Raw genomic sequence first — 16,020 nt, forward strand, 5'->3', positions numbered from 1 at the left:
ACATTACCCAGTCCATATCAGTATAGATATCCAGCATGATATTTTTCCCCATTGAGATGTGATATGTTTTTAAAGTGTTCCTTTCATTTTTTGAGCGGTATATATTCCTCAATAGCCACACTGTCACCAAAGTAGATAAAACAATTAGAAGATTAAGCCATTTCAACTTCACTCCTTTTCCTGTGAAAACTCCAACATTTTCCATCTCCCGAGTCCCACACCTTTCTGTACAGGAATCATTTTCACCGCAGCCAATATAGAGGGTTACTCAATGGGGACACAGACAGCATTAATATCTGACAGAGGTTCCACCCCTTCCACACTCCATCCAAAACATAAGCATTTCCTAACATAGCTAAAAAAGGATATGACTAGAGATACATTTTAAATAAAAATTCCAGGAATAGATATTTTTACATAATTAGGTTAGTCCAGCTTGGACCAAAGTAACTATGCATAAACCATACCTGGCTGATCCCCCTGGAAGCTGAAATAACTGTATGGGTGTCTACTACACTGCCTTCCAGGTCCCATGCTGAGCAGCTGACCTGCTGAATTCTAATCACAAGAGGGTACTCATTTGGTACAGGCGACATTCAGAGGATGATTTGCATTTTCTCAATGAATGCAAAGCTTTTTCTGATTGGATAAAGCAGAGAGGTGGGGCAGTGACATCACGATCTCCATCTTGACCAATCAGCGAACCTTTTGCATCCATTGAAGAAATGCAAAGCGTTCTCTAAATGGTGCCCGTGCCAAGCAAGCTACCTTCGGTTTTCAATAAGCAACAGGGTAGGCACTTGGCAGGGGATCCAGAAGCTGATGGAGATCACTGCAGTAGCATTGCCTACTACTGGGATTTCCCTCTTCCCACAGATATGGGACATTCATACTTACCTTGGTCCAAGCTTGACCAATGTACATTTTTACTATGTAAAAATATCCATAACTTGAATTCCTCTTTAATGATGCTAGAAATAAAGATTGCTGAGGCAGATAAGAAAGTATTGCATAGAGTCATTAACCACTTTACCACCGGAGGATTTTGCTGTCTTACGTCCAGGCTACTTTTTGCGATTCGGCACTGTGCGACTTTAACTGATAATTGCGCGGCCATGCAATCCCGTACCCAAACGAAATTTATGTCCTTTTTTTCCCACAAACAGAGCTTTCTTTTGGTGGTATTTGATCACCTGTGCGATTTTTGCTTTTTGCGCTATAAACAAAAAAAGAGCGAAATTTTTTTTAAAAAATAACAATATTTTTCACATTTTTTTATATGAAATTCCCCCCAAAAAAATGTAAAAATCAAAAATTTTTATCATTTTTGGCCAATTTGTTTTCTGCTACATATTTTTGGTAAAAAGAAATCGCAATAAGCGTATTTTGATTGGTTTGCGCAAAAGTTATTGCGTTTACTAACTAAGGGAAAGATTTCTGTCATTTTTAGTGTTTTTTTTTTAACGAGTAATGGCGGCGATCTGCGATTTTTTTTGCGGGACTGCGACATTGCGGCGGACAGATCGGACCCTTGACTGACATTTTTGACACTTTTGGGGGTACCAGTGACATTACTACAGTAATCAGTGCTATAAATATGCACTGTTACTGTAAAAATCACACTGGCAGGGAAGGGGTTAATTTTATTGGAGAGGGAGGGGTTAATGTATGCCTGGTGCTTACTGACATGTGTGGGGGGAGGTGACTGAGTGACACAGGGACAGATCGCAAGTTCAGCTATGCTGAACCCTGCAATCTGAACCTGCCTGTCACTTAGGAGATCCGCCCGCTATGTTTACACAAGCGGGCGGATCTCCACACTCGATTCCCCGACGATCGGGAAAAAGCGGCGGTGATCACCGTCGCTCCTCCCCTGGCCCGACTCCCACTGTGACTGAAAACTGCGGGAGCGAGCCTCTGGCGGCGCGCGCGCGCCGCCCACAAGGGGAGGAGTCAAGCGACATAGGTCTACATCGCTGGACGATAACGAGCCACATTGCCGCAGTAGCAGCAATTTGAGTGGGGGTAAAGTAGTTAAGGAAAAAAGATTGGGACTTTAGATGAGGTGCGTGAGAACAACCTGCCCAAAGTAAACCATACTAACCGACCCGTCTGCTAACAAACCGAATCAACCTGTCTAACAATATAGGTTAAAAACAGGGGTTTAGTTAACACACATTTGCAAACTCATATGTAAGCTTCAAGGCCTCTTCACTGCACCCTGTATTACTTGCAGTCCTAACACTACTAATTTATGAGTGTCTCCACAGTGGGAGCACATGCTAGCTAATGCATAGATGAGGGACAGGAAGGCATGGAGGTAGCCCCAGCCTCCCCCAACCTGCACCCATCTATGACTGGCCTTCAATATATAATACAAAAATCACAAGTAAACGCAATCCAATGGCTAAGTGATAGCCACAGGGTTGAAACCAAGAATGACCGGCTGAGGAGCACGCATCTCCATCCCTGATTATATGTTAAGTGTGGGCAGTTTTGGGACTTTGTATGAGACACAAGCCGGGTAAAACTGTGCGTCTCCATCCCTGTGATGGAAATTAAGGAAAAAAGATTTGGACTTTAGGTGAGGTGCGTGAGAACAACCTGCCCTAAGTAAACCATACTCACTGACCAGTCTGCTAACAAACCAAATCAACCTGTCTAATAATATAGGTTAAAAACAGGGGTTTAGTTAACACACATTTGCAAACGCATGTGTAAGCTGAAAGGCCCCCTCATGGCACCCTGGATTACTTGCAGTCCTAACACTACTAATTTATAAGTGTCTCCACAGTGGGAGCACATACTAGCTAATGGATTGCAGAGAGTCTTCTCCTACCCATGAATCCCTTATACACACATCGAATGCTATTGTCCTTGTCATGCCCTTCCTATAAGGTGATGTGACCTAAGAAAAAACAAAATGCAGAAATGCAATGCAAAGTGTAAATCATAAAGTAATAAACAAACATTTTCTTTATTTTTTCAGAGGTCAGCACTGACAAGCATCGTTGGTCCGAGCTATGGCCTACACAGAATTCTGTGCAATATGTTACCAGCACTCCTTGGAGAACTAGACACAAAACGGATCTCTAGTTGTCTTTCTCAAACTATAATGCTTATCATTACATTACCAGTTTTATTTAATGATAGCAATGTGCTGTACTTATAGCAACAAATTATTTTTCATTATTCTTCTACTAAAAACCTGATTGGTTGATATAAGTCACTGCACTTTGCTTTTTTTTTTACTGCCTTATTAAATAAGTATATATATGTGCAATGTGAAATATCACTAATTATGTTTATTTATGGCATCTGTGACAATGAGAAATAAAACTTGTAGATAATTGTTATATTGTTGTATTATTGTATTGTAAAATGGCAATGGAATCTCATACTTTCCCTTTGTCCCTTTGTCCAATGGGGTTTCGCTTGATAACACTACCGGATGGCCGCCCCACAGAATCGGACACAGCTATTTCCCGTGGGGGTGTCCATTCCTGGGGTGCCCCATCTAGATATATTTTTGCATCTTCCCCGCCCCTTTCACAAGCTTACAGGTAGTCTGGACAGGGTACGTCCCACCCCCCTCTTTGTCACGTTTCTCTCTATATCCCACTTAAGATTGCTTCTGCTCCGTGTGGAAGCCCTCTTATACATACCACTTACTCTTTTTGGTTAATATAATGTGGGTACACGCCCGTGTTACTTTTGTACACCATTGATTTGATATCGTTTACTTCGCCCCGTTCTGTTTTTGCATACTGTGTTTATTTTTTGCTTATTGACAACGGGATATGTGTGCAATGTACGATGCTTTCTGTTGTGCAATGTTGTATCACCTTGTATCATCTGGCCTTGCCATCTCGCCACTTGTTGTTGTTGTTGTTCTCTTTCTATTTTTCAATAAAACGTTTTTTAAAAAAGAAAGAGTAAAATTTGAATGGAGGGATTGTGCATATATTTTTAGACCTAAATTATAATTTTTTTTTCTATTTGAAGCCAAGTGCCATGTGTTGTGTGTTCTTTTGTTCTTCTGTTCTTTTTATTCTGTTTGAAGTGGTCTTAAAGGATCCGTCGATATATTAGTGATATTTTAGATGTTGGTAGAGCTTGGTGGGTTGAATCGATTTATGACTCCTAGTTCTCCATAAAATAAAAAATAAATAAAAAATACAGCAAGGAAAGTAGGACCATAATAGGTATGCAGATGCAGTGACTTAAAAGCGGAGTTCCGGCCACAGATTCGTTTTATTTTTTTTTAAATACCTCACCTCATACCAAACAGTGATCCACCGCCCTTCTTATATCCGCTAATCTGGTTTTATACATGTAAATAATAGATTGGCAATACTAAAATCTTACTTTATAAAATGTTTGCAGAGCGCCGCCATCTTATACATGGTCACCCGAAGCCGCAGTGTGCACATATATGCCCTGCTTCCTGGTTGTAGATGGAGGGGGGCCGATCAATGCAGCGCGAAATCTCGCGCATGCCCAGTACTATGCTGTGGCTGTGACTCCACTCTCTCTCCAACAAACAAAGGAAAGTACTGGCAATAGGCTGGCACCGTCCGCGCTGTGCTCTGCCTCTCATCACGTCATTTTCTGTTTGGAAATAACGCGATGAGAGGAGCGGCCGGCCGCCTACGTCACTGCCCATTGCCTCCTGGGAGTGATCAGTAAGAGCTCCCAGGATGCATTGCGGGACAGAAAGTGACGGCGCGGGCCGCGGCCGCACAGGGAGAAAGTGGAAGGAAAGGTGAGTATATTTTCTGCTGAAACAAGGTAAGTAAAAAAAAAAAAAAAAATTTGGGAATATCCAATTGTTTTTCAGGGTACAATAAGGAAGCGGATGCCACAAAATCTAAGATAACAATTTTGCGGCCGGAACTCCGCTTTAAGTATAGATATCTATACATAGTAGTAAGAGTCGTTAGGAGTAATTGGTGGTTGAATTCTTCAGTATATACCAAAATGGAAAAAATGGTAAAGTTTACTATAAATGGTCAGTCATGCCAATAATTTTCAACAATGTCATCACCTTCTGAGTTACTTACGTAGAACAAGTAAGCAAATCCAAAGTACTCCTCTGATTTTATTTGTTGCATGCTTGTTCCAAAAGGAAGTCAAAGTCAAAGGGTCATCATGACAGTGAGGCATCTAGCATACTCAGAAGGTGGTTATCAAAATCTTCCTGCATAATTCTCTCAGAACAAGTTTCCTTTAAATGTATAAGATACATGCTATAGTGTGGCATAGACAAATGGTCCTCAAATTATCATCCTCGAGTCAGATACACCTCATTTTTGCCCTTTATTAATCTTAGCAATGAGAAGGCCCTGCGTGCCAGAAAAGCCTGCAGATTTCCACCAATAATGGGGCACAATTCCTCCCAATGACACCAATGATGGGGCACAATTCCTCCCACTGACACCAATGATGGGGGACTATTCCTCCCACTGACACCAATGATGAGGCACTATTCCTCCCACTGACACCAATGATGGGGCACTATTCCTCCCACTGACACCAATGATGGGGCACTATTCCTCCCACTGACACCAATGATGGGGCACTATTATTTCCACTGACCTAAACGATGGAGCACAATTGCTCCAATTTACATTAATGATGGGGTGCTGACTCCCACTGACACCAGTAATGGGGCTTTTTTTTCCCCAACTGACCATCAATGCTGGGGCATTTTTTCCTACTCTCCACTGGACCTGGGGTATTTTTTCACCGAATTACGAATAGCCACCTTTTATCCTTCCAACAGTCTAAACACAGTGAACTGAAGTGACACTTTTGTTTAAAATGTTTGGGGGACCCTGGTTTACATAATCCATTTACTCTTCGAACCGTCAATGAGGCAAACATGATGGTTTTGGGTTCATTTTACCTCTACAATAGTTAATTTTACCTTTAAGATAACTAAGCATGCTATTTGCAGTCGCCCAGAAGATAATGTTGGGAGCAAAGCTGATTTATTTTTAGATGTCATTACACACTGCCAGGCAGGACCAATCCTGTGCAATTTGTTCAGAAAATAGTTTACATTCTTCAGGTGTCATTTCTTTGATGTGAATTGCAGATCATTGTCATTAGATAATGTAAATCAGTGTATGGCATTAAAGTCTAGAATATCAACTTGCGGTTCACCACACCTGTAACACCTGATGTAAACCTGCAGTACTGTTGCAGACCATTATAGGCAATGTAATAGTTTCGTTATTTGCAATTACATGCAGATCACTGCGATGGATTGCATCCAGTCTACAGTCTTTCCTAGGATTCTTTCCTAGGTGTACATAATATAAGTGGGTACTAACATTTAGAAGTAAAGTCGATCCAGGGAATATCTGATTGCCTCTCGGGGGATCAGGAAATTTAAACGTTAGATTACGGGCGAATAAATAGATGTCCTTAATGGTGTTAAAGACATCAATTTTTTGTGTAGGGCAAAATCCTAAGCCCAACTGTAGTACAGAGATCTGGTCTTGATTTAAAGCATTTTAAAGATTGATTATATTTAGTGTGTTATCTTCTGGAGGTGTTAGTGATGTGGGGTTTGTGTTACATAGGCTTTGAGATTGCCTTGTTTCTTGCTCTTGACTACTGGTGTTACCTGTGTTACCTGTGGGTAACACAGGTAAAACATCTTCATTTAGTGCATTAGATGTTTTAAGTGGTTGAGAAGAAGTGCTATGTGTAAGAATTTTCTGTAGTGCCGGTGTCAAATCACCGGCACCGATTGCAGAACCTGTTCATGAGGGTTGTGCGCGTTTGTTACCATTCGAGTCACCCGGAGAGTGCCCACCACCGTGACGGGTGCGTTTTTGTGGACACGTGCGAGTGGCTTGGGGAGTGGCATATAACAGTCCAATAAAAAGGTCATCTTGGACTCTGCATTCCTGGTTTCTGTTTGGCTTGTACTCCGTACATATATATGAACTCATCATGTCGTCTGACGATGGAAAGCTTTTTGTTGGAGGTCTGAGCTTTGATACCAATGAGCAGAGTCTGGAAGATGTGTTCGGTAAATATAAATACGGACACATAGCTGAAGTGGTTGTGGTGAAGGATCGGGAGACCAAGAGATCGCGTGGCTTTGGTTTTGTCATGTTTGAAAATGCTGAAGATGCAAAAGATGCCATGGAGGGGATGAATGGGAAGTCTGTGGATGGACGTCAGATTCGAGTTGATCAGGCTGGAAAGTCTTCCGGCGACAGGAGAGGAGGCTACAGAGGTGGCTCATCTGGAGGAGGAAGAGGGTTCTTCCGTGGAGGTAGAGGAGGCCATGGTGGTGGTGGAGGATATGGAAGCAGCCATAACAGCAGAAGTGGAGGCTATGGTGGTGGATCCCGGGATTATTACAGCAGTGGCAGAAGTCAAAGTTATGGTGATCGCTCAGGCGGAAGCTCCTACAGAGACGGTTATGACAGCTATGCCTCACACAACGAGTAAAATACCTTCCTGACTCAAGATCGTCCTTCCATTGGCTGTATTTATAAAGATTTTTGGAGCTTCGCTGAATCAATAATGTTTAGTATGTCAACTTGTGTTCACTTTTTTTATATAAACTTAATCTTGACAGCCTCACTGGTAGAATGTGAACAGCTGTTCAGAGGGTGTTATCCTTGGGGCACGCTTGCGTTTACTTTTGTTTTTTCATACTGCTGTTCTTCTGTTGAGGCTGCAGATATGTGAAGCTCTTGTTTGTAAATGAGCAGATTCATGCTGCGGGAAAATGGCTTGGCTTGGCAAATGGGAGTGATGCTTCTGCATTTGCATCCCTCTAAATGGGTATGCCTCCTACTAGAGCGTGGTCTTACTAGATCTCTTGCTGTTATGTAAATAGTCATAGGATTGAAACTGAGATTATTTTAAGCTCTTATTATTTTGAAAATACTATTTTGTGTGGTGAGGTAGTGCAGAGCTTGGGTGCACTGCAAAAAGCTGTACCACCTTGATATAAATAAAGTGAACAAATGGATCTGTCACAAGAAGTTTTAAAATGTTTGTTTGTATTGTCCTTTTTTATAAAAATAGTTAATTTGAATACTGTACTGAGTGGTTACAGAATTGTATTTACTTTCTTTTTGGCTTCACGAAGCCTATTAAAAGACAGTCTGAAAGAAAAAGGTCATCTTGGTTTTCTGGTACTTCCCTATGGTTTATTACAATCAAACAATGTATGAGGTTACAACCCTGTTGACTTGCCTTTTTATTGGTCTGTTATATGTCCTTAATGTCTTTGTATGTTAAGAGCCAGTTCACACTGAGGCGATCCGACTTGCCGGGTCGACCTGTGAAGTCGCGGTGCACAGCGCGCACCGCGGCCTCGGAGCGACATGCACGGACTTCATATCATTGAAGTCAATGCAGGTCGCTCCAGGTCGCCCCAAAGTAGTACAGGACCCTTTTTCTAAGTCAGAGCGACTTGTGTCGCTCCTATTAGAACGGGTCCTGTGCTAATCTATGGCAGGCGACCCACGGCGCCTGCCATAGATTATATAAAAAAAATCACACTGGTTTTCTCTATAATATATATCGATTATTGGTCATTGACGGTACCTTTAAAATCCCGACCCATGCCCCATACCTCTCCTTGTTTGTTTTTGAAACAAATAATGCTGTAAATTTAGTTTTTCATTTTTTTTATTTGGGACACAAAGTAAATGTGGGCATGTGAAAGAAAAGCAAGAAATACAAATGCTTAGGTACAACTGATATAGTTCCTTAATATAAACACATACATCCAAAGAAATACTAGAAATGTTCTTAACAGGCATATCCAGTTAGGGTCCTTTCACACGGGCGTTCCACCCGGCGGACTTCGCTTTGCTGAGCCGGGGATCGATTTGCCAATCCTCGCTGAGCAGGTGGATGACAGGTCCTTCTCTGCTTACTGTGCTGAGATTCTATGGTGACATTTGATGAAAACGGACCGCCTGTCCCATCTGATCCACCAGGGAAATAGAAAATAGGGTTATCATCTGTCTGGATTTCACAGACAGGATCCAATCGGATAGTGGCGAATATCAACGCACATGTCACTGCTGACATCCGCTGCCCCATAGGGGTGAATAGAGCATCCGATCAGGTCCACCTGAAAAACTGACAGGCGGACCTAATCGAAAAGCCCATGTGAAAGGGGCCCTAATTAGTATAACTGTTGACGTAATGCTGTGGAATAATAAAGGTAAAGCTCAATTCACACCTATGCATATTGCTTTTGAGCATTTCTGTAGTGCTTTTTGCTGTGCTTTCCACGTTTTTTTTTTTTACCGCAATGTTTTTTTTTTACCATGATTTGTGTTTTTATGCTTTTTCAGGAAAAATGTATTGTTGGGCAGATTTAATAACACAAAACGAAAATCGCGGTAAAAATGCACTACATGCTTTTCTGTAGCTTCTCCATTGAAGTCTTTTGAAGTAAAAAAGCACCGTTTTGCATTTTAAAAGTCCCTGACCCTTTACAAAAACACAGAGGCACAAAAATGCATTGATGGGGGCGTGGCTTGGCGTGCACAGGAGATGGCCGCTTGATCGAGGAGCTCTGAGAGCGATCCGGTCTCCTTTGCCTCATCGGACTTCACAGCACTAAAATATGGGCAGAATTACTAAACCTGGACACAGTACCAAGACTCCCAGATCCAGAACCAGCGGCTCGGCGAAACACATCCCCGATTTCTTCATCTCCCAGAGCTCAGGCAGAAAGAGCTCTCAGGGACACAAGATGGCGCGGGCTGCATCTCATGATGAAGAGAGAGAATACGAAACTGATTCGGTGGCGGATACCGAGGACACGGTAGGCGACCCTGAAATCCCTGATCCACCTCTCACATTTAAAGGCATGACTGCAATTGCTGCTGATGTAAAAAAATCATTTGCAGCTGCAATTATTGATCTAAAGGCAGAAATAACCAGACTCTCAGACCAGATGTCTGCTGTGGAGAAGGCGGGAAGGAGCAGGGACAGAGCTATTAAAAAGTTAGATGTCTCCTTATTACATTCCTCACACCTCATAGCCATGAATAGGCAGATTGAGGATCTTGATAACAGGGGTCGTAGGAATAATGTCCGTATCAGAGGGGTACCTGAATCAGTGGATAGAGAGCAGATTAAGCCAGCTCTAAGGTCCATCTTTAACAGTCTGTTGGAAAGACCTGAGGAATCCCCCATTGACTTTGAGAGGGCACATAAGGCTCTTCGTCCCAAGGCACCCGATGATGCCCCACCCAGGGATATAATATGTTGCCTCTCTAGCCACCCATTGAAGGAGGAAATTTTACTGAAAGCAAGGCAAAACGAACATATCCTGTTTAATGAACACAATATACAATTATTTCAAGACCTCTCTCCTATTACATTGAAGAATAGAAGGGCGCTCAGACCCCTGCTGGAGGCTCTCAGACAAAATGATTTACAGTACAGGTGAAAATTCCACTTTGCCTTGCAAGTCACACACGGGGGTAGACAACACGCCTGCTGACCTCTCTGACTTTTGCTCTAATTTGAAACTGAGAGAAGTGGAATTGCCTGACTGGCACGCCGAGTTCCTGCTACCTCACTCACAAGGTCCCCCTCATGAGGGTAATGAGTTTTCGCCACTCCGCTCACCACATAACACACGTGGGAAACACCAGAAGAAGCGCGAATTGATCTCTTTATTTGGGGCTTCCCCAAAAACGCCTAAAACCTCTAAATCCAGAGACCGCCCTTAAAGTATTTTCTCCCCTTGGAGGAATATGTTTTCTGGATCTCTCACCCTTTTCATAAAGTTACACTGTTGTCCACTAATGGATTTTACTAAAAACTATTGCAGACCGCCCATGTCTGATTTGACTGTTCTTTTTATTTTCAGAAATCCGAGAATATTCTTTCACTTATGGTTGCTACATTTCTCGATTTAGCGACTAGATGGCAGCAAATTCTTAACAGCCTTCAGAACCTGTTCAGCTATTCGAACAATGGATAAATTGCAGTTTTACACCTTTTTGTTTATACCTTCTGCTTCTACCCTCTCTCAGGACTACAACCATGCACGGATACGATCGTAAGTACAACTCCCTAGCCAAGGAGACCTCTTTCCAGGCGGACAGATGTAACGATCGACGAAATCCCTACAAAAACACGGATGTGTTTCCACCATATGTACTGCTGGGGAAAGTAAAGTTTACGAATAATTCTGATCTTAAAACTGACTATAATGCTGTATTCCAGAGGACACATTGAGCCACTTTTCTTACAGATACATAAGAATTTTTCTCCTTAGCCTCTTCTTAACCTAGAGCCCTGAGTGGGAGGTCCTTGGACTAAGGCCCAGATCCTGCTCTATGCCATGGAGGTGAACACTGGCTCCCCATGTCCTTTTTCCCTGACATCGAATACGAGATTGCAGATTATTATGTAAACGATGCATGTTATATTCAGTTAATTTGCATTTTACTTGGCTCCTGAGCTGACACATCCGGAGACATAGTAAAGGTGCTCTAAATGATTTCCTTGTTTCTTAATTATCATAAGTTCAACTAGTTCGAATACTCTAAGTTATAGACTAAAAATGATATGGAGCTGCCGTTGGGTCATATTTTTGCATAGACAACCATTATCTCCTTTTGCTTATTACTACGGAGACACGGATCACTCTCTGCTCGGTTACTGAGTGTTTTTTCGGTTTATTTGATTATAGGCTGCCTCTTGGTCCGCCTTTCACGACTTCACCAGGATATTTACCGATTTTTTCATTGATATATTGTTTTACTGTATCCTACATACTAGTTATCTCGACAAGACCTCCATTTGGGTCCAGATCGACATCGCACCACCTCGAGTCTTTCTCTCTCTCTATATCTTTCTTTCTTTTTTTCCTTACCTTGTGTGTCACTTCCTTCCCCTTGACTCACCTCCTTCCTAACCTAACCCAATTTTAAACAGAGCTTTATTCATTCCCCTATATTAGACCCTTCTAGGAGCGGATTTACAATTGTTGGGGACCTTCAGACCGACCATCATGGTGTACTCACACTTAGGTAAGAACCCTTTCTTAATTTCTCATAACGTTAATGGACTAAATACTCCGGAGAAAAGAAAAAAAATTTTAGTTGAGCTTAAAAAATGTAAACCACAGATAGTTTTCCTCCAGGAAACACACTTTAAAGGCTCGGATCACCCACAAATGACAAACAGATTTTATCCCACGGCTTATTATGCCACAAACGACCTGGCTAAGACAAAAGGAGTGGCTATCCTGCTACATAAGGACACTCCTTTTGTATATGAAAAACACCTCGCTGACCCAAACGGGAGATACATATTTGTATCTGGTACATTGAATGACAAACCGATCACCTTGGCTAACGTGTACTTCCCGAATAGAGCACATTTAACTTTTTGTTCCCAAATGATTGTGGAACTAAAAAGCTTTGCTAGGGGATGTGTAGTCCTAGGTGGGGACTTCAACATTCCTTTAAATCCCCTAAATGACACCTCCTCGGGTAAATCTAGCATTTCGTACAACATACTTAAGAAAATCAAACTCATACTACAATCTGTTACACTAATTGATGTATGGAGAACATTACACCCTTCCACAAAAGACTTTACATACTACTCCGCTCCACACAAGAGATATACAAGGATAGATTCCATCTTCATCACTCAAAGAGATCTGGCGGATGCAGTAAAATCTGAGATAGGTGTGATCTCCATCACGGATCATGCGCCTGTTTCTCTACACTTGCAGATTTCCTCTGCGCGGAAATGCAATCGCTCCTGGCGACTTAACCCATCACTGCTACAAGACATTCCCACTCAAAAACACATTCAATCTGTATTGACGAATTATTTTGCAGAAAACGCCTCGGATGAGATTTCCGCTCTGACTATATGGGAAGCCCATAAGGCAGTGGGCAGAGGGGAGCTGATCCGTATAGGCGCACAGAGGAAAAAAGAAAAGGAGGATACCAAGACTAAATTGATCGCTAAAATCAAAGATCTAGAGACAAAACATAAGCATTCGCTAGCGCAACAGGTGGAGGAAGAACTTCTCCAATCGAGAAAAGACCTACGTGAATTACTAGATATCAACACAAAACGTATTCTTTTCTTTAAAAAATCTCTCTATTACGAGCAGGGCGACAAATCTGGAAAAATCTTAGCCAAGGCCCTCAAAGAGTCACAATACGCGAATAACCTATATGGGATTAAAAATACACAAGGCCATCTCCTTCAGGACTCTAGGGAAATAGCAAATACATTTAGAGACTTTTATGCCAAGCTATATAATATTCCTACCCAGAATAAACCCACAAATGTCACTACTCACAGAACACAAGCCATTAAAGAATATCTGATAAGAAGCGGTTTACCAACATTAGACCTAGAAAGCCTTACAGTCTTGGAAAAAGAGATCTCCATAGATGAAGTTAAAATAGCGGTCAAATCACTGAAACCGGGGAAGAGCCCAGGCCCCGATGGCTTCACCTCACAATATTATAAGATATACATTGATACCCTGGCTCCTTCCCTTTCCAAAGCCTTAAACTCCATTAAGAATAATCACACCCCTTCAAATGAGTTCCTGCTTGCCCACATAACCGTGATCCCCAAACCAGATAAGGATGAAACCATATGCGCCAATTATAGGCCAATTTCATTACTCAATACGGATCTGAAACTTTTAGCCAAAATTCTGGCGGACAGAATTAGACCTCTGCTTGAAAAAATTATTGGACCTGACCAGGTAGGCTTCATGCCTGGCAGAGAAGCCAGGGACAATGTAATAAAGGCCGTCAACTTGATACATGGGGCACGCAAGGCGGGTTTCAAGGGCCTTCTCCTGTCCACAGATGCGGAGAAGGCCTTCGACCGAGTTGCATGGGACTACCTTTTTGCAGCATGCGAGCTTGTGGGCTTCGGTACCAATGTGATGGCTTGGATCAGAGCCCTCTACTCATCTCCTAGGGCCAAGGTAAAAGTAAATGGGGTCTTCTCTGATCCGCTAGAGTTGCAAAATGGCACGAGGCAGGGCTGTCCTCTATCCCCTCTCCTCTTCATTTTATCCCTTGAACCTCTTATACGCTCCATCAACCAAGACACGTCCATTCAAGGAATTAAGATCTCACAAAAAGAATTCAAAGTAGCTGCCTATGCAGACGACCTACTCTTTTTTATCGCACAACCACACATATCTATCCCCAACCTCAATTTACAATTCAATCATTTTAGATACTTATCTAACTTCAAGGTCAATAACTCCAAATCAGAAGCAATGAACCTGACCCTCCCCTCTCACATGATAGCTCTCACCAAAGCCAATTGCCCATATAAGTGGGAACGGCATTCACTGAAATATCTAGGGATCAAACTTACCCCAACCCAGTGGATCTGTTTGAAGGCAATTTCACTCCTCTATTAAAAAATTTAACTGAAGATCTCAGGAGGTGGAGGGAGAGCAGCTATCGTCAAAATGGCGGTCCTGCCTAGATTGCTTTATCTTTTTCATGCTCTCCCAATCCATTTGCCAAATTCCTTCTTCCGGAGACTCACTAACATTCAAAGAAAATTCATCTGGGCAAACAAACATCCAAGAATTAATTTTTGATACCTACAACGCAATAGAGAAGATGGAGGGATGGGTATACCCAATTTCTTTAAGTATTATATGGCCACTCACCTTACAAGGATTATCGATTGGCATTGCCACGATAAGACCAAAGATTGGGTTAATATTGAAAAACACTGGACCCAGTTCCATACACAGCATTTACTAAGGTCCAATCATTTGACTTACCCAAAGGAGATCAAAGCACACCCACTGATAAGCACCACACTCAACATTTTTCGCAAAGACATGATAAAATACAACCTCTCTTCTTACCCAGGCCCTCTTACATGTCTATATAACAACCCGGACTTTCTACCAGGGTTACAGAATAATTCTCTGATCAGATGGGCAAATGGGAAAATGTTACCCTTAATAGCTGCCAAATGCTTTTGCAACGGGAAAATTCTAAGCTTTGAGACATTAAAATCTAAATGCTCCCCTGGACATCCACTGACGTACTGGAATTAAAAAACCACAAAAACAGGGCCCTCCTGTATAGAGAACCAACTGAATTTGAAAGATACTGCTTGCTCCAAATTCCTCTAAGGAGAGTTACCTCCATGGCCTACAAATGGCTGAATGCTACTAATGGAAATACATCTGATTCCTACAAGTGCAGTTGGGAAAGGGCTCTTGGTAAAAAAAAATTACTGATACTCAATGGAGGAGGTTATGTGTTTTCTCGTACAAATGCTCTATTAGCACTAAACTACAAGAGAACGCGTTCAAAGTTAGAACGCAATGGTATAGAACTCCGGTGACCCTTAAAAAATGGTACCCTAGTGTATCTGACAGATGCTGGAGATGCAATGCAGACCAGGGGAGTTTTCTACATATCTGGTGGTCTTGCCCTAAAATTAAACCTTTTTGGAAGTCAATCTCCCACTGGATTAAGCATATAACAGGGCTTGATCTAGATCACGATGCTCCCACGTTTCTGCTCCACATTAATGCATTCTCCTACAAGAAATACAAGTCTTCCTTGGTAAGACACATGTTGAACATTGCTAAGAGCCTAACTCCCTTACAGTGGAATTCCTCGACTGCTCCCCCCCTCAGAGATTGGATCACAAAACTTGATCAGTTGTATGAAATGGAAAGGACTGTGGCCATGAAAACTGAGAGGAATGAACCATTTCACAAACTGTGGGCTAATTGGTCACTATTTACAACCTCTCAAGAATACCTCGCACTGAAATCTACCATGTGACGTATTCCCTTCAAGACATTATCCCTTTCTATCACCCTCTAGACAGCACAAACACGACCTATGCCCCTGAGCTCTTAGGTTTGATATGGGAATTTTCAGATCATTTTCCGCTCCCCCATTATCCTCAACCACCTACCCCCCCCCCATCCCCCCCACTTATCCCCTGCCCTTTCATTTGTTCGTTCAACTG

The 16,020-nt window shown here is 42.2% G+C and overlaps 2 protein-coding genes across 2 annotated transcripts in view; both read left to right on the forward strand.

Annotated features, from left to right (window-relative positions):
• Positions 1–3,995, forward strand: part of LOC309568029 (cell adhesion molecule CEACAM1-like) — a 70,615-nt gene extending 66,620 nt beyond the window's left edge. Inside the window, exons 9-10 of the mRNA XM_082273603.1 lie at positions 2,990–3,363; positions 3,931–3,995. The gene's annotated coding sequence lies outside the window, so the exon portion shown is untranslated. The remainder of the gene's footprint in view (positions 1–2,989; positions 3,364–3,930) is intronic.
• Positions 3,996–6,925: 2,930 nt separating this feature from the next.
• Positions 6,926–7,671, forward strand: LOC309568024 (cold-inducible RNA-binding protein B-like). The gene has a single exon (XM_082273598.1). It carries the CDS (start codon positions 6,967–6,969, stop codon positions 7,471–7,473), a length of 507 nt encoding a protein of 168 aa, XP_082129724.1. The 5' UTR covers positions 6,926–6,966; the 3' UTR covers positions 7,474–7,671.
• The last annotated feature ends 8,349 nt before the right edge of the window (positions 7,672–16,020 follow it).

The sequence above is a fragment of the Pelophylax lessonae genome (assembly GCF_965119305.1).
Source record: "Pelophylax lessonae genome assembly, chromosome: 12".
Classification (NCBI taxonomy): Eukaryota; Metazoa; Chordata; class Amphibia; order Anura; family Ranidae; genus Pelophylax; species Pelophylax lessonae.

Coding starts and splice junctions, on each gene's coding strand:
- LOC309568024 (XM_082273598.1), top strand. CDS start 6,967: ATGTCGTCTGACGATGGAAAGCTTTTTGTTGGAGGTCTGAGCTTTGAT.